The sequence below is a fragment of the Chiloscyllium plagiosum genome, chromosome 16 (assembly GCF_004010195.1).
Source record: "Chiloscyllium plagiosum isolate BGI_BamShark_2017 chromosome 16, ASM401019v2, whole genome shotgun sequence".
Lineage (NCBI taxonomy): Eukaryota > Metazoa > Chordata > Chondrichthyes > Orectolobiformes > Hemiscylliidae > Chiloscyllium > Chiloscyllium plagiosum.
The window spans coordinates 50,536,298-50,555,580 of NC_057725.1; the positions used below are offsets into that span (position 1 = coordinate 50,536,298).

The 19,283-nt window shown below is 41.1% G+C and overlaps 1 protein-coding gene across 1 annotated transcript in view; it reads left to right on the forward strand.

Annotated features, from left to right (window-relative positions):
* LOC122558097 (sodium/hydrogen exchanger 10-like) overlaps positions 1-19,283 on the forward strand; it is a 373,845-nt gene that overhangs the window by 82,537 nt on the left and 272,025 nt on the right. Inside the window, exon 10 of the mRNA XM_043706417.1 lies at positions 11,956-12,037. Within this exon, the coding sequence (XP_043562352.1) occupies positions 11,956-12,037 (82 nt within the window). The remainder of the gene's footprint in view (positions 1-11,955; positions 12,038-19,283) is intronic.

The following is a 19,283-nucleotide window of genomic DNA, read 5'->3' on the forward strand; positions in this document are numbered from 1 at the left end:
TCCAAGGTTCATGTACCTTGCCATACCTATCCATCATTCTCACAGAAAAGTTCCACTCCTAAACTCTTATCAGCTGCTGTTTGAAATACTCTCACATGTCCTATGTGGATTTAGCCTCAAACAGCTGCCTCCAATCAACATTCCCCAGTTCCTACCTAATTTGTAATTTGCTTTCCCCCAATTTAACACGTTCACCTGAGGACTGCTATTATCCCTATCCATGAGTATCTTAAAACTCACAATATTATGTTCACCACTTCCTAAATGCTCCCCCACTGAAGCTTCACTTACCTGGCCGGCCTCATTTCCCAAAACCAGGTCCAGTGTAATCTCTTCCCTGGTTAGACTTTTTACATACTGTGTCAAGAAACTCTCTAGAATGGTCTTTAGAAATTCTGCTTCCTCCAATCCCCTAGCACAAAGTGAGTCCCAGTCAATATTTAGGAAGTTAAAATCACCCACCACAACAACCCTGCTGTTTTTACATCTTTCCAAAACCTGTCGACATATTCTGCCCCCATCTCCTTCTGGCTGGGGAGGCCTGCAGTATACACCACAACATTGTGATTTCACCTTTCCTATTCCTGAGTTCTACCCATATTACCTCACTGACCGAGTCCTATGATGTGTCCTCCCTCCATACAGCTGTGAGATTCTCCTTTACCAGTAATGCAACATAGCTTCCCCCCCCAACCCTTTTATATCCCTTTCTGTCACACCTGAAACATTTAATTCCAGGGACATTTCAGTTGTCAGTCCTGTCCCTTTTTCATTCGAGTCTCTGTAATTGCAAAATTGCAATAACGTCATTATTCCAAGTACTGAACAAAGCTCGAAGTTCATCTACCTTGCCGATTATTCTTCACGCATTGAAACACATGCACTTCAGACCCCTCCTTTTCCTGCTTGTTCTTGTTCTTTGGTGAGGTCTGTTTGGGAATGCTGTGTCCAGTTCTGGTTGCCTGGTTATAGGAATGATATTATTAAGCTGGAGAGGATTCAGAACAGATTTACCAGGATGTTGCCAGAGATGGAAGGTGTGAGTTAGAAAGAAAGGCTGGGAATTTTTTCACTGGAGCAAAGGAGGTTGAGAAGCAACCTTATCAAAGTTTATAAAATAATGAGGGCTGTAGACAGAGTTAATAGTAGGTGTCTTTTTCCTAAGATGGGGAATTTCAGGACAAGGGGGCATATTTTTAAGGTGAGAGGAAAGAGATTTAAAAATGACAAGGGCAATTTTTTTACACAGAGGGTGATTTGCGTGTGGAATGAACTTCGTGAGGAAGTGGTAAATGTGGGTACAGTTATAATGTTTAAAAGACATTGGATCAGGACATGAATAGAAAAAGTTTGGGGGAATATGGGCCACAAGCAGGCAGGTTTGACTAGTTTGGTTGTTGTATTTGGTATGGTTTGTTTGGACTGAAGGGTCTGTTTCTGTGCTCTATGACTCTGACTCAAAAAAGGAACATTCACATTGCTGGGAATATACTATATGCCCTCCATGAGTCTGAAGAAAACAGAACCGCAGCTGTATTAGCACATTTCCGTGAAGTATAAAAGTAATAGGGTAATGATAGTAGGGGATTTCATCTTGCTCACCATTAATTGAAATAGTCATAACGTGAAAGATTTAGAGGTAGTGAAATTCTTAAAATGTGTCCAAGAGAGTTTTTTAAAGTCTGTATGTCGAAGACCCTACAAGTGAGGGTGTGCGCTATCCTGGACTTAATCTTAGGTAATGAAGTTGGGTAGATGGTTGAAGTATTAGTGAGGGAGAATTTTGCAGACTGGGATTCAAGATTGATTTCAAATCCTTGTCCTTTTCCATAATAAAATTCTAAACTGGGGAAAGATCAATTTTAACACAGTCAGCTACAATTTAGCCAGAGTGGACTGAATGCCAATACTTTCAGGTGAATCTATGTCCGAGCTGTAGGATACATTCAAGAAGGAGATAGGAGGGTACAGGGCCAACATCTTCCAATAAAGACAAACAAACAACTAATCTTGTGAACCCTGGATATCAAGGGATTCACAGGATTAAGTAAAGAGAAAAAGAGAGGTGTCGGGGGATACTGAGGGCTTAAAACAGCAGAAGCTTTAGAAGAATACAGAAAGTGCAAGGGGAAACCTAAAAAGGCAATCAGAAGAGCCAAAAGGGGACATTAAAGAATAATGGCAGGTGAAACAATGGAAAATCCTAAGTTATATCATGCATACATTGAAGGATAAATGGCAAACAAGGCAATGAGTAGGGCCCATTAAGGACTAATTTGTGGTAATTTGTGCAAGGAGTAAGGGGACCAGAAAGGGTTCTACATGAATATTTTGTGTTCATGTCCACTAGTGAAAGCAACGATGTGTGAATAGAAATTGCAGAAAGGGGTTGTGATATAACTAAAGAAGTTAGCCTAGGCAGAATGGACTGGTAAGCTTAAAAGTATATAAATAGGGTCAGGTGAAATGCATTCCAAACTGTTGAGAGGGGAAAGGGAGAAAATAGGAGGGATGTTGGCAGCAATTTTCAATTCCTCCCTGGTCGCTGAGAGAAGAATGGAGGACAGCCAATGTGGTACCATTATTCAAGAAGGGAGCAAGTGATAAGCCAGGAAGCTACAGGCCGTTCAGTCCTAATCTCAGTGTTGGAGAAACTATTAGAACAAACTCTAAGGGACAGAATTAATTTGCACTTAGAGAGGCAGGGATGAATCAAGAATAGTCAGCATGGTTTTGTTAAAGGGAGGTCATGTCTGACCAACTTGATTGAATTTTTCAAAGTGTGAGCAGGTACGTAGATGAGGGCAATGTGTTTGACAGTTAACCTGGGCTTCAGCAAGGCTTTCGATAAAGTCCTGTATGGGATATTGATAGCAAAGGTGAAAGCCCATGGAATCCAAGGAAATTTTCTAAATTGAATACAGAATTGACTGAGAGGCAGAAAGCAGAAGGTGATGGTCAACGGGTGTTTTTTCTGACTGAAAGCCTGTGTCCAGTGGGATTCTGCAAGAATCAGCAATGGGGCCCTTGCTGTTTGTGGTATATATAAATGAGTCAGACTTGTATGTAGCAGGGTTTATCAATATGTTTGTAGATAATGTGAAAATTGGTGGGATGGTTAATAATTGATTATGGGAGGAATAGATGGGCTGATTAGTGGAAATGGTACTCATTCTAGATAAGTGTGAGGTGATGCACTTGGACAGGACAAACCAGGAAAGTGGATACATGATGAATGGTAGGACCCTGGCAAGCACCAAGAATCAGATGGTATGCAAGTACACCTAAGGAAGCGGGACAGATAGATAAAGTAGTTAAGAAGGCATATGTATTACTTGCCTTTATTAGCCAAGGTATAAGAAAGAGTAGGGAGGTGATGCTGAACTTTATAAAATATTGGTTGAGGCACAGGTAGAGTAATATGTGCAGTTCTGGAATCCATGTTATAGGAGGGAAATGATTGCACTGAAGAGGGTGCAGCGTAGGATGCTGACTGGTCTGGAGGGGACTAGTTATGAAGAGGTAAGTAGACTGGAGTTGTTTTCCTTAGAGCAGAGAAGATTAAGGAGGGACATGATTGAACTCTATAAAATTATGAAGGGCAAACACAGAAACTTTTCTGGTGGAGGGATCAATGACCAGTACACAGATTTCAGGTAATGGCTAGGGGGTTTACAGGAGATGAGAAGAAAAATATTTTCACCCAGAGCGGTGGGAATCTGGTACTCATTCCCTGTAATGATGGTAGAGGCAGGAACGCTCATAACATTTGAGAGATATTTAGCTGTATACTTGTGATGCCAAGGCATACCAGTGCTGGAAAATGAGATTAGAATTGTTAGTGGTTGTTTTGACCGGCACAGACTCAATGGGTCAATGGACCTTCTTCTGTGCTGTGGACTTCTGTGACTCTGAGCCAGAAGTTTAAAGTTCAAGTTTTACTGCAGACGTTGATGGCCAAAAAAGGTGGTCAAACAGATTAAATCTTTTCAACATATGTCAATTACAGCTAATAAAAGTATGCATGTAAAAATCTATGTTGCCCAGCAGCTCTGACTCCTTAAACGAACATCAATCCTCATTGCAGCTTGGGTGGAATTTGAATTTCATGCTTTAACGTGAGGGAGATGATGGTATTATGGAGGGAGATAATGGTGTTGTGGATTGATCTACCTTTGCAGAGATCTTGACTAACAGGAAAGAAGAATAGAAATATAAAAACATCAAAAACTAGTAACAGGAGGAGGCCATTTGGTGCTCCAAATCTGCACCACTTTTCAATATAATCATCCAACTGAGTACCTCTGTTCCTGCTTTCGCCTCACATAAATAAACCAAAAGATAAAATGAAAGATAAATAAACGAAAGACACAGGAATGAATAAGCTTTCAACAAAGACTAGTGATCTAGTGACTGTTAGCAGTGATTACTTTAACTTAAAAGTTATGATATCACGAGCTACCATTTTTTAGGACAAATGCCCCAAATGTAAGCAAATTTGGGAAGATTGTTTCGAGGCAGAGTTTAAAAAAAGAGCCTGGTTTTGGGGAGATTATCAAAAGGTTGGAGGAGTTTATGGTAATATGAAGAACTTTGGAAAATATTTTGCAGAGGGAATGGCCAATATGGTTAGGCTCTACTAGTTAAGGAATACTGGGGAATGCAAAAATCATATAAGACCAGGGGAGGAGGATAATTTGGTATGGGTTGGTACTCATTTTGAAATCTAGGGTGGAGTGAGGCTGGAATGAGATTCATAAACAAAGTTCTCAGGTTTTTGACTTCAGATGAATTGGAAGATAGGAAGCCTATAGATAACAGTTAGAATAAGGTTGATATGAGTAAGGACAATTTATGTGACAAGATGTAGTGAGTGAAGTTTACAGCGAATGGAAATTTGTCTGTAGTGAATAGAATGTTCTTGAAGTAACATATGAAGTGTAATATTTATTATCTTCAATCATATTACTTGGTAGTTCTTTTTTTTAATATAAAGAATATCTGAATTAAGATGATAGACCTTCAAAGAAAATAACTAGGAATTAGAAAGAAATTAGTTTATACCATTTTCAGAGTTTGCTTATCAGTAATTAAATTTGAAAGCATAATTGTTTACCAAAAGAAGGAAACTATCAGATTCCATGACTTAAAACAACAGTACTTTGACAAGCATCAAACAAAGCAAGCACTAAATCTACTCTAAACCTGAGAATCAACAATAGTTAAGCATGGATCAGTAAACAAATTGCAGCTTATTATAATGTCAGCATATATGTTGTCAGTCTCAGTCACAAAATCCACAAAATTCTTCCTTCCGTGTGAAGAACTTCAGCATCTCTACTAGGATTTAGCTCGATCTCCAGCTGACAGTGGACAATCAAGTGGAAGTCCTTGGGCATGGTCTTGAAAACTTACTTGTTTGCAGAATCTCAGCTCTGCTTAAGATAGTTCAGCTGGTCTTGAACCACCAATGTTATCTTAAAGTACTGAAAAGCTGCAGCAACTGCATCTTCTCCAATGGATCTAACGTCCTTCAGTTTGCCTGCAAGTGAACTACCATCTACTGAGTTCTGATTGCTCAGTTTTCTTTTATATTCTATAAACCAAAAGGCTTTGATTTCCAAAAGCCTCCATTTCCCTTTTTCAATTATGATCTGCCTAAACAAATGCAAATTCTGCCACAGATTCCATCACAATATTGTTGATCATTAAGTGTATTTCATCTACCATGTTGTGCTTTACTAACGTTCGGTAAACCTACATAAAATATTTATGCTGTGAGCAATCCAATAAGGCAGCAGACTCATCGATGTTAGGAAGCATCTGCTAACAGGTCTGGTTAGCCATTTTAACAATTCCAGTATTGGTGAGGGCAACTAGGACAGTTATATATCCAGCAATTTTAGTGGAGAAAATGTAAGCTTGATGATTACCAGAATGAGTGAGATAATGGAGTCATGCAGTATATAGAATATATGTATTACCATAGAACCACTTTCTTTAGCATGGGAAAAAAATAATAGAAAAGTCAATCCTGTCTGAACTAGACAGTTAAGGGGGGTTTATTTTCAAGTCAGTTATACCCTGTGTATAACATTGTAAGAGAGCTATGCACACTTATGAATTAGGAACAGGACAAGGCCACTGATCAGCTAGAACCTGCTAAGCTGTTCAGTAACATCATGGCTGATTAGTCCACATTGCTACCTATCCCTGATAACTTTTGATAACTTGTTTAGCACAAATCTATCCCTATATTCAAAGGCTCTGGGTGGAATTTTTTAGGAACCTTAAGTGACATGAGCAATGGCTATATTTGTGGCAGAATGAGACATTTTGCAAGGCTTATCTCCTGGTTGGTAGCATCTACCTGCAACTTTTGTTCATCTGCCAAGTGACACACTTCACTGGGGCAGTGCGCTGGAAATCAGGCCCCTTGAAACAAAAGTTAAAGATCTTAAAATGTAGTCAAAATTCCCCAATTTACCTGCTTTTTTAGACCCAGATTGACAGAAAACATGGATCAGCTTCTGTACTTAACAAGAATAACTATTTATTACTATAGACTGTAGCTATGGGTTGACAATTGTAAATCGTCAGCATGCAACTTACTAGATGAACTCAATCCCCTTATACATTCCTCCCTATCATATACACATGGATAAGAAAAAAAAAATGAGTGTTATAGATCCGAGGAAAATTGGGAAAGAAGATGCTTCTTTTGCGGATCAAAATACTGCTTCTTGATCTTGCTCCTCTGGATGCTTTCACCAGTCTGCACATTTCAAAAAGACTTTCATTACAATTCATATTTTATAGCAGCTGCTGAAAGAAAAATAAGCTGCTTTTATTCACTCTAAAGTCAATTTTACTGCAGAGCACAGTCACAGCTGCTGGGCTGGTGGGTATCTGATGATTTTTCACTAACCTGTTCACGACCCCAAGATGTAAAGCGATCTCTGAACCAATCGTGATTATTGGTTGACAAAAGGCCTTTCTCATCAGTAACTGCTGACTAGTTTACACAGCAATCATCTACTTGTTGCCAACCAAAGATCCATTGTACGCAACTTACGGGCTGCAACTCTTGTGTTATTACACTTCAGCACATGCTGGAACCAGCAACTGTGTAAGTATTTTGTATACTAAATGTCAGGTTACTTGCTTTCAAAAGCTTAGAAGCATAGAAACTTGGAAGATTGGTACAGTAGTACGTCAGTTGGCCCTTCAAGCCTGCGCCATCATTCAATATGATCATGGCTGACCATGTAATCCCAGTATTCCATTTCCTTTCCCCATGCCCCTAGATTCCTTTAGCCCCAAGGACAACGTCCAGCTCTCTCTTGAATGTAGCTAATGAATTGGCCTCACTTCCTGTGGGAGAGAATTCCACAGGTTCACAACTCTTGAGTGAGGAAATTCTTCCTCATTTCAGTCCTAATGGCTTATTCCTTATTCTTAGACTGCGACCTCTAGTTCTGGACTTCCCCAGCATTGGGAGCATTCTTCCTGCATCTAAATATGCTTGTATGAGATCCCCCCTCATTTTTCTAAATTCCAGTGAATACAAGCCCAATCGATCCAGTCTTTCCTTGTATGTCATTCCTGCCGTCCCGGGAATCAGTCTGGCGAATCTTCGCTGGATTTGCATAATAGCAAGAATGTCCTTCCTCAGACTAGGAGACCAAACGTGCACACAATACTCCAGATGTGGCCTTATCTAGGCGGTGTATAACTGCAGCAAGACATTCTTCCTCCAATTTTCAAATCGTCTCGCTGTGAAGGCCAGCATGCTATTAGTTTTCCTCACTGCCTGCTGAACCTGCATATCAGCCTGCAGCAACTATTCTTCGAGGAGAAAGTGAGGGCTGCAGATGCTGGAGATCAGAGCTGAAAATGTGTTGCTGGAAAAGCGCAGCAGGTCAGGCAGCATCCAAGGAACAGGAGAATCGACGTTTCGGGCATAAGCCCTTCTTCAGGAGAAGAAGGGCTTATGCCCGAAACGTCGATTCTCCTGTTCCTTGGATGCTGCCTGACCTGCTGCGCTTTTTCATCAACACATTTTCAGCTGCAGCAATTATTCCACCATGATACCCAAGTCTTGTTTCACCTCATCTTTTTCTAAATTGTCACCATTCAAATAATAATCTGCCTTCCTGTTTTTGAGACCAAAGTGGATAACCTTACATTTGTCCACAATATATTGCATTTACCAAGTATTTGCCCACTCCGCCAGTCTGTCCAAGTCACCCTGCAGCCCCTTAGCAGCCTCCTCACAGCTTAGTGTCATCTGCAAATTTGGAGATATTGCATTCAATTCCTTTGCCCAAATCGTTAATTGAAATTGTGAACAGCTGAGGTCCCAGCACTGAACCCTACATAACCTCAGTCATCACTGCCTACCACTCTGAAAAGGATTCATTTATTCTAACTCTCTGCTTTCTGTTTGCCAACCAGTTCTATATCCATGTCAATATGTTGCCTCCAATACCATAAGCTTGAACTTTCCTGACTAACCTTTTGACCAACCTTGTCAAAAGCCTTTTTGAAAGTCCAAATACACAACATCTACTGATTCAACCTTGTCCACTCTACTGGTCACATCCTCAAAATGTTCCAGAAGATTTGTTGAACATGATCTAATAATCTACAAGAAATCCTTAGTTTTAAAACAGTTAATTTCACATTTCAGTCCACAATTAAAAGTACAGAAAATAAGGTTCCAATAGTCCAATAGGGAATCAGTCTGGTGAATCTTCGGTGGGCTCTCACAATAGCAAGAATGTTCTTCCTCAGACTAGGAGACCAAAAGTGCACACAATACTCCAGGTGTGGCCTCGTCGAGGCACTGTACAACTGCAGCAAGACATCTTTCGTCCAATACTCAAATCCTCTCGCTATGAAGGCCAGCATGCTATTAGTTTTTCTCACTGCCTGCTTCACCTGCATGCCAACCTGCAGCAGCTGTTCTGCCATGACACACAGGTCTTGTTATAGTTTCTTGCCACTCAGCAGAAGTTGACAAGTTAGGGGAAGTATACCTTGTTAAACTTCTTACCAACACTGCAACTCACCTTATTAATAAATGCACCAAATTAGTTAGACACAAGAATTCTTGGCAGAGAAAATTGAGATAATTTAATATGACTTGACAGCTATTAAAGAGACATGGTAACTGGGTGACCAAGACTGGGAACTTAATATTCAAGGATATTCAATGTACCTAAAGGAATAGGTAAAATGTGAAAGGAGATGGGTTAGCTTTGTTAATAGAGGAAAGTATCAGTGGTGTTGTGAGTTGTGTGATAGTTGCAATGGATTGTGCTGTGCAATCAATTTGGGAGGAAATCAGGAATAGCAATGGAACAAAGTCACTGGTGGAAGCTGTTTATATACCACTAAAGAATTGCCTTATCATAAGATAAAATACTAAGTAGGAAAGAATAGAGGTGAGTAATGACAGACCTACAATTGATGTGTTATTTTTATCTATGTATTGACTGGAAAAATCAGATTGACAAGGAAGACTAATTTATAGAGTGCATCAGTGATTGTTTCTCAGAGAAATATCGACCTGGAACTGGTTAGTTTAGATCTAATAATAGGTAAGATTAAGAAGACATCTTGTAGTTAAGGATCCTCTGGTGATATGGACTCAATGTGATAGAATTTCAAATTCAGTTTGAGTGTGAGCAACTGCTGCAGCACTTTAACTCAGTGGGTTAGCACTGCTGCTTCATAATGCCAAGGACTTGGTTTGATTCCAGCCTTCGGTAACTGCCTGTGTAGAGTTTGCATGTTCTTGTGTCTGGGTTGGTTTCCTCTTGGTGCTACAGTTTCCTTCCATAGTCAGAAATGACTAGGTTACGTGGTCTGTCCACGTTAAATTGCCCCGTAGTGTCTAGGAATGTGCAGGGTAGGTGGATTGACCATGGTAAGTATGGGGGTAGGGGTCTGGGTCTGGGTGGGATGCTGTTCAGCGGATTGGTGCAAAAAGCAATGAGCCAAATGGCCTCTTTCCACATTGTAGGGAATCTGATTTTATGATTTATGTCTCAAACCATGCCTTCCACTTGATGAAGTATGAAGGAAAATTGTCTAAAATGGGCTGGAAAAATGGATTAATGAATAGGCTAGTGGGTGATTAATGGCAGACATTTCATAACACTCTGCAAAAAATTTGTTCCATTTAAAAATGGCTTGATGTGAAGAATGAACAACCCATGGTTAACAAAATCAGTCATGGAGACTATCCAATCAAAACTAAAGCATCCAGCACTCTCTCATTCTCTCTTGCCAGCCACTACCCAAGGACAAAATAAGCTACTGAGAAATTTGTCTTTCCGTCTTAGACACTGCTCCACTGTTGTTTTACTGACCCTTTCTCGTTAGCTGCATTATCTCCAGTCTGCCCTCAGCCGCAACAACTCTCCCTCCTCTTAGCTGCTTTAGTTCCAGCCCCCAACCCAGAAGTATAGCCACTCCCCTCCCCTCAGCCACTTTAACTGTATTTGGAAAATGAGTACTGCAAATCACTGTTAACCATCATTTAAAGCTATGTTGCTGTAAGGAGAATGTAGCAAATACCTGCACTGAGTTCCATGAAAACATTGAGGTTGTTGAGTGCGTGCCTCTTATTTGCTCTCGGATATGTGAAGGGATGGATTTCATATTTGGGTCAACCCTGTACACATATAAACACATATACACATACATACACTCCTCTGTTCTCCTCTCATGCTAAACAATTCCATTCAGAATTTAACAGTGTTCTTTTGAAAAGGAAATTTGAAGTTACCAGGCACAGTACCGGTGGGAGCAGAAAGTAAGTAGTTGACCTGTAATTGTTTGGGATATACGTTTAGTTTTCATTTTCTTGGTGGTAATCTGGCAGGTTGGATGGCCATATTGACATACTCCCCCTATCTAAGTAAAGAAGTTTTGGCATCAGAAAAGATGAGAAAAGATTTACCAAGTTGATTCTGAGTATGAAGGGGTTTTCTTAAGAGACAAGGTTGTGTAAGTTGGGCTTTTAATCATTGAAGCTTAGGAGAGTGAAAGACCTCCTTACTGAAACAGAAGATACCAAGCAAGTTAGACTGGGTAGATGCAGAGAGCTTGTTTCCCTTTGTGGGAGAGTCTGGACCAGAGGGCATAACCTCAGAGCAAGAGGTCACGCACTTAAGGCAAAGATGAGGATTATTTTTCTTGCAGGGTTGTCAAACTCTGGTGTGGCTTTACTTTAGGTGATCGTTGAGGCTGGTTCATTAATATATTCAAGGCTGAGATTCACAGATTTTTAATTAGTAAGGAAATTGAAAGTTATTGGGATAAGGTAGGAAAGTTGAGTTGAGGATTATCAATGACTAAATCAGTCATGTTATCATTGAATGGCAGAGCAGACTCAGGATCACAAGTTGATATGGTGCAGACTTGAGCTGAATGGCTTACTTCTACTCTGTCTTATGGTCTTATCTGAAGGGCCTTCTGCAGAAGTGCAGCAGCAGCCTTCTTCTGATGTAACCACAAAGGAAACACATTGTGGGAGCTCTAGGCAAGTCAAGTGAAAATATTACAAAGGGTTGATGTTCAGTATTTCTGTTAACTACTGTATAGAGACGTCTGTTTATTGTTTATCGTTTTATGTTGGTACTTAACGACATTATGTACAAGTGGCTGGAGGAACAAATCCGATTGTAGCTGTCGGGATGGTAGTAAGGAATATGGGACTACTAGTATACTGGGGATGGATGGGATGTTTTAAGTGAAGTGCTCTGTGATGAGCTGCTCTTTGAAAGCTTTAAAAGCTTGGGATCATCGTGGTTAATCCTTTTCCTGCTGTTCCTCCTTGTTCTTACTTCTGATTTGTTCACACCAAGTTTATTTAAGGGCTGGTCCCTCAGGATGACAAAGTTAACAAATATTGAATTTGATTAGTTTAATTTCAATTTTCAGATACTACTGCATGTATCAGGGACAGTGGTACTGTCACTCCTAATCAATGGTACCACAATGGGATGGATCGTCAATACCTTGGGTAAACAAACATCTGTTGGCTTTAATACTATATAATAAATAATAGCTTGTTAATCTAAATAGCAAGGCACCTTTGATGTATGAACCTGGAATAACCCAATCCTGTTCAGCTCTGTTTTTGCTCTCACAATTTAAATAATTTTTATGAGTTTTAACACACCTTATTTCTTTATAGGTGGTTTTTTATTTATTTTAAATTTTCACTGTGAGTATTGATCACAAAAGTAAAGCTAAATGGGAGAGTTGCTAAGTTTGGTCTGCTGCAAAATTAGATTCCTGAAGAAGGGCTTTTGCCCGAAACGTCCATTCTTCTGCTCCTTGGATGCTGCCTGACCTGCTGCACTTTTACAGCAACACATTTTTCAGCTCTGATCTCCAGCATCTGCAGTCCTCACTTTTTCTCCCTGCAAAATTAGATTCTAAACCAAATGGCCCTGGGTCGTACTCTAGAGACATGAGCTCAATGTTCAGGCTGACATTTAATTGCAGGTAGACTGGAGGAAGAGTTGGGAGATTGAGTGAGTAAAATTGTAGCAGAGGGAGTTCATTATTGGAACATGAGAGTTCTTATTTTTTGTGCCTAAGAAAGTTAATCAGAGTTTTAGCGATTTTTGAGCAGATTTGTAGCTCAGGTTAATGATAAGTATGCAAGTTGGCTCGATGAGCTGGAAGGTTTGTTTTCAGATGTTTCGTCACCGTGCCTAGGTAACATCAGCAGTGAGAGTCTCTCGTTAAGTGCTGGTGGTGTGTCCCGCTTCTCTATTTATAGGTCTTGGTTTCTTAAGGTAGGTGATATCATTTCTGGTTCTTTTTTACAAGGGAAGGTAGATGGAATTTAAGTTGACGTCTTTATTGATGGAGTTCTCGTTAGAATGCCATGCCGCGACGATTTCTCGTGCATGTCTTTGTTTCGCCTGTCCTAGAATGTGTGTATTATTCCAGTCATCGTGGTGTTCTTTGTTTGTATGTACGGAAACTAGTGATAGTGGGTCGTGTCTTTTGGTAGTGAGTTAGTGTTCATGTATCCTGGTGGCAAATTTCCTGCTTGTTTGTCCCATGTAGTATCAGGCAAAACAAAGACATGCATGAGAATTCTTAGAGGTGTGGCATTCTAACCAGAACTCCATCAATAAACACATCAACTTAGATCACATCTATCTTCTCTTGAAAAAAAGAACCAGAAATGACATCACCTACCTTAATAAACCAAGAACTATAAATAGAGAGGTGGAACATACCACAGCGCTTCACTGGAGAGACTCACTGATGATGTCACCTAGTCATGGTGACGAAACATCTGAAAACAAACCTTCCAGCTCAGCGAGCTGATTTACATACAGATCAGAGTATGTTTTACATAGAGCTGAGTAGGAAAGGGAGCCATTTAGAGATCCATCGAGTATAGAAACAGTAAAATTCTCTCTTATGTATTCTTTCAATCTTCATGTATTAATATTTCTGATATTTTGCTGAGGTATCTATTAAAAAAAATAAGTTCCCTTTAAAAACTTCAGTCTTACTCAATGTTAACGTTTCAACCTCCAAATCAAAAAGTCCTGGGTTCAGGTCCATTCCAGGGACATGAGCTCAATGATTAGGATGATGCTTTTTGCAGGTAGATTGGAGGAAGAATTGAGTAAAAGTGTAGCAGAGGAAGTTTATTGTTGGGGAAGTGTGAGTTCTCAACACTTTGCACCTAAAGGTTATATTAGTGAGTAAAACTAGCAAAGGGAGTTCATTGTTGGGAAGATAATTTGGAGTATGTTTTAAATGGAGCTAAGGGATAAAGGAGGGGTTTAGAGATCCACATGCAGAATCACTAAAAACTAATAGATAAGTTTTAAAAATTTAACTGTACGTAGATACATCAAGAGACAGCTGGTAAGACCTTAGATATAGCAGCAGAATTAGGATATTCGGCCCATTGAGTCTGCCATTCGATTTTCGCTAATACGTTTATCAGCCCATTCTCCTGTCTTCTCCTTGTAACTCTTGGTCCATTTCTTAATCTAGAAGGAATCAATATCTATCTTAAATATACTCAATGACTTTGCCTTCACAGTCATCTGTGTTGGTGAGTTCCAGAGATTCACTACCCTCTGGCTGAAAAACATTCCTGCTCTAGTTCATTTCTAAACTCAATCTTTCACTGTGAGGTTGTGCCCTCCGGTAATGGTCACTCCTAATGGTACAAACATCATCTTCACATTGACTCTTTCCAGGGCTTTCAGTATTCATTAATTTCATTGAGAGCCCCCCCTCATCCTTCTAAACTCCATTGAGCACAGACACAGAGTCCTCAACCATTCCACACATGACAAGCCCATCATCCTGGGATTATACTTGTAAACCTCCTCTGGATCCCCTCCAGTGCCAGCACGTCCTTCTTTAGATATGGGGCCAAACGTTACTCACCGTTTTCCAAATACGATCTCACAGGTCTCATACAGCCTCAGCAGCACATCACTGATCTTGTACTCTAGCTCTCTTGAAATTAATGATAACATTGCATTTGTCTTCCTAATCATCAACTGAACCTGCATATTAACCTGAAGTAGCACTCAAGTCCATTTCTGCTTCAGATTTCTGAAGTTTTCCCCATTTAGAAAATAGTCTCTCTCTCTCTATTTTTCCTACCAAACTGCATAACCTCACACTTTACCACACTGTATTCCATCTGCTACTAGAGTCAGAGTTGTACAGCACGGAAACAGACCCTTCGGTCCACCTCATTCATGCCAACCAGATATCGTAAATAAATCTAGTCCCATTTGACAGCATTTGGCCCATACCCCTCTAAAGCCTTCCTATTATATACCCATCCTGATGCCTTTTAAATGTTGTAATTGTATCAGCCTCCACCACATCTCTGGCAGCTCATTCCATTCTGCATGAAAAGGTTGCCCCTCAGGTCCCTTTTAAATTTTGCCCCTCTTACCCTCAACTTATGCCCTTTAGTTTTGGACTGTCCCACCCCAGGGAAAAGACCTTGTCTATTCACCCTATCTATGCCCCTCATGATTTTATAAACCTCTATAAGGTAACCCATCAGCCTCTGATGCTCCAGGGATAATAATCCCAGGCTATTCAGCCTCCCCCTATAGCTCAAACCCTCCAATCCCCAAGTAACATACTTGTAAATGTTGTTTGAACCTTTTCAAATTTCACAACATCCTTCCTATGGCAGGAAGATATTCCTAATCTGTCCAAGTTCTTCAGGATGGCACAGTGGCTTATACTGCCAGGGACCTGGGTTCAATTTCAGCCTTGGGTGACTGTTTGTGTGGAGTTTGCATGTTCTCCCTCAGTCTGCATGGGTTTCCTCAGGATGTGATAGTTTTCTCCCACAATCCAAAGATACACAGGCTAGATGGATTGGTCATGCTGAATTGTCCCATTGTGTCCAAGGTTGTGCAGGCTGCGGGCTTAGCTACAATAAATGTGGGGTTACCAGAATAGGGTGGGATGTTCTTTTTAGGGTCAGTGTAGACTTGATGAGCCAAATGCTTTTATTTGCACTGTAGCGATTCTAGAATTTTGCAGCCACCCACTTGCTCAACATTATCTGTTCCTGCACCTATTTTGGTGTCATCTGAAAACTTAACAATGATGCTCTCAGTTCCTTCGTCCAGTTTGTTAATGTTATGATGTGAATAGTTGTGGTCCCAACATTGATCCTGTGAAACTACACTAGACACTGGCTTTATTTCTGAAAAAGACCCCTTTATCTCCATTCTCTGCCTTCTGCCAATCAGCCAATCCTCTATCCATGCTACTAACACAATGGGCTCTTATTTAGCAGTCTCTTGTGTGGCAGCTTGTCAAAGGGCTTCTGGAAATCCAAAGAGAAGTTGATAGTGAGCTACCTTTTTGACCCACTGCAGTCTACGTGCTGTAGCTTGATCAACATTGCCCTCAGAGGGAATTCCAAGATTTGGACCCAGCAACAGTGAAAGAACAGTGATATATTTCTAAGTCAGGATGGTGAGTGACTTTGAGGGAAACTGGAAGGTGGTGGTGTTCACATGTATCTTCTAACCTTTTCCTTCTGGATAGAAGTGGTTTTGGGTTTGGAAGAGGCTAGCAAAGGATCTTTGGTGAATTTCTGCAGTACTATGTATAAGGCCAAGTTAATTGGTCTATAATTTCATGTCTTCTGCCTCCCTTTCTTCTTAAACACAAGTGTTACATTAGCTGTGTTCCAGTCCTCAATGACCCTTCCTGACTGCAGTGATTCCTGAAAGATCACTACCAATGCCTTCACAGTCTCCTCAACTATCTTGTTCAGAACTCTGGGATGTAGTCCGTCTTGTCCTTGTCCTTTCAGACCTTCAGCTTCCCCAACACCTCCTTAGTGGTAGTTGCTACGCTCATCTCTTCCCTCCTGAGTCTCTTGAAGTTCTGTTGTGCTATTGGTGTCTTCTACTGTGAAGAGTGTTGTGAAGTACTTATTAAATTCCTCTGCCACTCTCCCCATTACAACCTCTCCAGGCTGATTTTCGAGTTGTCCATTTTCCATTCTTGCCTCTCTCTTACCTTTTCTATATGTTTAGAAATTCTCTTGCAGTCTTCTTTTATGTTAAGAACAAGCTTGCACTCGTATTTCATCTTCTGGCCCATTATTGCTTTTCTAGTTGTCATCTGCTGGATTTTAGAGGCTTTCTAATCCTTTGGCTTCCCACTAATTGTCACCACATTTTATGCTTTAACTTTTGCTTTTATGCTGTCCCTGACTTCCCCCGTCAGCCCATGGTTGCAATATTGTCTCCTTAGTTTGTTTCTTCTTTCTTGGGATTAATTTCAGTGCCTCCCGAATTACCCTCTAGAAACACCTGCCATTGCTGCTCCACCACCTTCCCAGCTAGGCTCCCCTTCCAATCAACAGTGGCCAGCTCCTCCTGCATATCTTTGTCACTACTTTTACTCAGTTGTAATGCTCCTCCATCTGATTCGAGGTCCTCCCTTTCAAACTGCAGGATGAATTTTATCATATAGTCACTGCCCACTCAGGATTCCTTCACCTTAAGTTCCCTAATCAAATCTGCCTGATTATGTGTCACCAAATCTAGAATTTCCTTTTCCTAGTAGGTCCTACCACCCACTGAAAACCACTGCCCCAAAAAACCATCTCAAAGACATTCAACAAATTTCTTTTGGGATCTGCTACCAACTGATTTTCCCAGTCCACCTGCTTTTCAAGTGCCCCATGATTATTGCAATAATCTCTTTGGTACATGCCTTATCTATCTTGTGATTTATTTTCTGCCCGTCATTCTTACTACTGCTAGGAGGTCTATACATAATTCTCAATGTTTTTAACCTTCTGTGGTTCCTTAGCTCTACCCACACAGATTCCATGCCTTCCAAATCTATATCACTTCTTGCTATAGATTTAATTTAATTTATTACTAGCAAGGCAACAACACCACCGTTCCCCCATATCCCCAGCCCTGCCCCATTCTATTTGCCTGTCCTTTTGTTCGGACATGTGTCCTTGGATATTCTGGTCCCTGTCCTGATCCCCTTACAGCCATGTCTCTGGTAATACCCGCAACGTTGTATCCATTTCAATCTGCGCTACAAGCTCATTTTCCTTGTTTTATGTAGTGCATGCATTTAAATGTAGTACCCTTTGTCCTGCATTGACTGCCGTCCTTCTCCTAGTTGTCCCCTTTTCTGTTGTGCCTGAAGTTAGATTCCTGAGCTTTCCCCATGCACTCTGTCGTATTACTTGTCCTGGAAACTTTAATAACCTCTGCTCAGCCTAATCCACCTTTTAACTTTTTCCATAATTTTCCATGCAACTGAATCCACTATTTATTTTAAAGCCCTTTCCACAGCTCTAGTTATGCAATTTCCCAGGACTCTGGTCCCAACCCATCACAGGTGGAGCCCATTCTATCAGAACAGCTTCCTCCTTCCCTAGAACTTCTCTTTAATCTTGTTGACCCTGTGCCAGTTAGCTTGTGGCTCAGTACATCAGAGATTATTATGTTTTTGATTCTGCTTTTGCTTTAGCTGCTCATATTCCCTCAGAAGAACCTCCTTTCCTCTTTCTACGTATAGTTTACATCTACATGGACCTCCCCCTCCCTGCACAGCTTACTGTAGTGTCATAGATTTGAACAGCACAGAAACTGACCTTTCGGCCCAACTTGTCCATGCCAGCCAGGTTTCCTAAACTCAATTAGTGCCATTTACCAGCATTTGGTCCATACCCCGCTAAACCTTTCTTATCCATGACTCTACCACTTCCTTGGGCAGCTTGTTCCATATATGCAGCACCCTTTGTGTGAAAAAAGTTGCCCCTAAGGTCTCTTTTAAATTTTTCCCGTCTCACTTTGAACCTGTGCTTTCTAGTTTGAACTCTCCTACCCTGGGCAAAAGATAGATAGATAGATTCCCTACAGTGTGGAAACAGGCCCTAGGGCCCAACAAGTCCACACCGACCCCCTGAAGAGTAACCCACCCAGTCCTATTTCCCTCTGACTAATGCACCTAACACTTTGGGCAATTTAGCATGGCAAATTCACCTGACCTGCACAACTTTGGACTCTGGGAGGAAACCGGAGTTCCCGGAGAAAACCCATGCAGATAAGGGGAGAATGTGCAAACTCCACACAGACAGTCGCCTAAGGCTGGAATCGAACCTGGGACCCTGGTGCTGTGCTAACCACTGAGCCACCGTGCCGCCCCAAGATTACCTACAATGTGGAAACAGGCCTTTCGGCCCATCAAGTCCACACCGACCCTCCGAAGAGCAACCCACCCAGACCCATTCCTCTACATTTACCCTTTCACTTAACACTATGGGCAATTTAACATGGCCAATTCACCTACCCTGCACATTTTTGGACTGTGGGAGAAAACCGGAGCACCTGGAGGAAGCCCACGCAGACATGGGGAGAACGTGAAAACTCCACACAGACAGTTGCCTGAGGCGGGAATTGAACCCAGGTCTCTGGCGCTGTGAGGCACCGTGCCGCCCTTGGCAGTTCACCTTATCTATGCCCCTCATGGTTTTATAAACCTCTGTAAGGTCACCCCTCAGCTCCAGGGAAAATGTCCCAGCATATCTAACCTCTCCTTCCAGTCTTGGTAACATCCTTGTAAATCTTTTTTGTACCTTTTCCAGCTTAATGACATCTTTCCAGCAGCAGAATTGTATGCAGTACCCCAAATGCTGTCTTACCAATGTCTTGTACAGCCATAACATGACATCCCAACTCTTGTAGTCAGTACTTTCT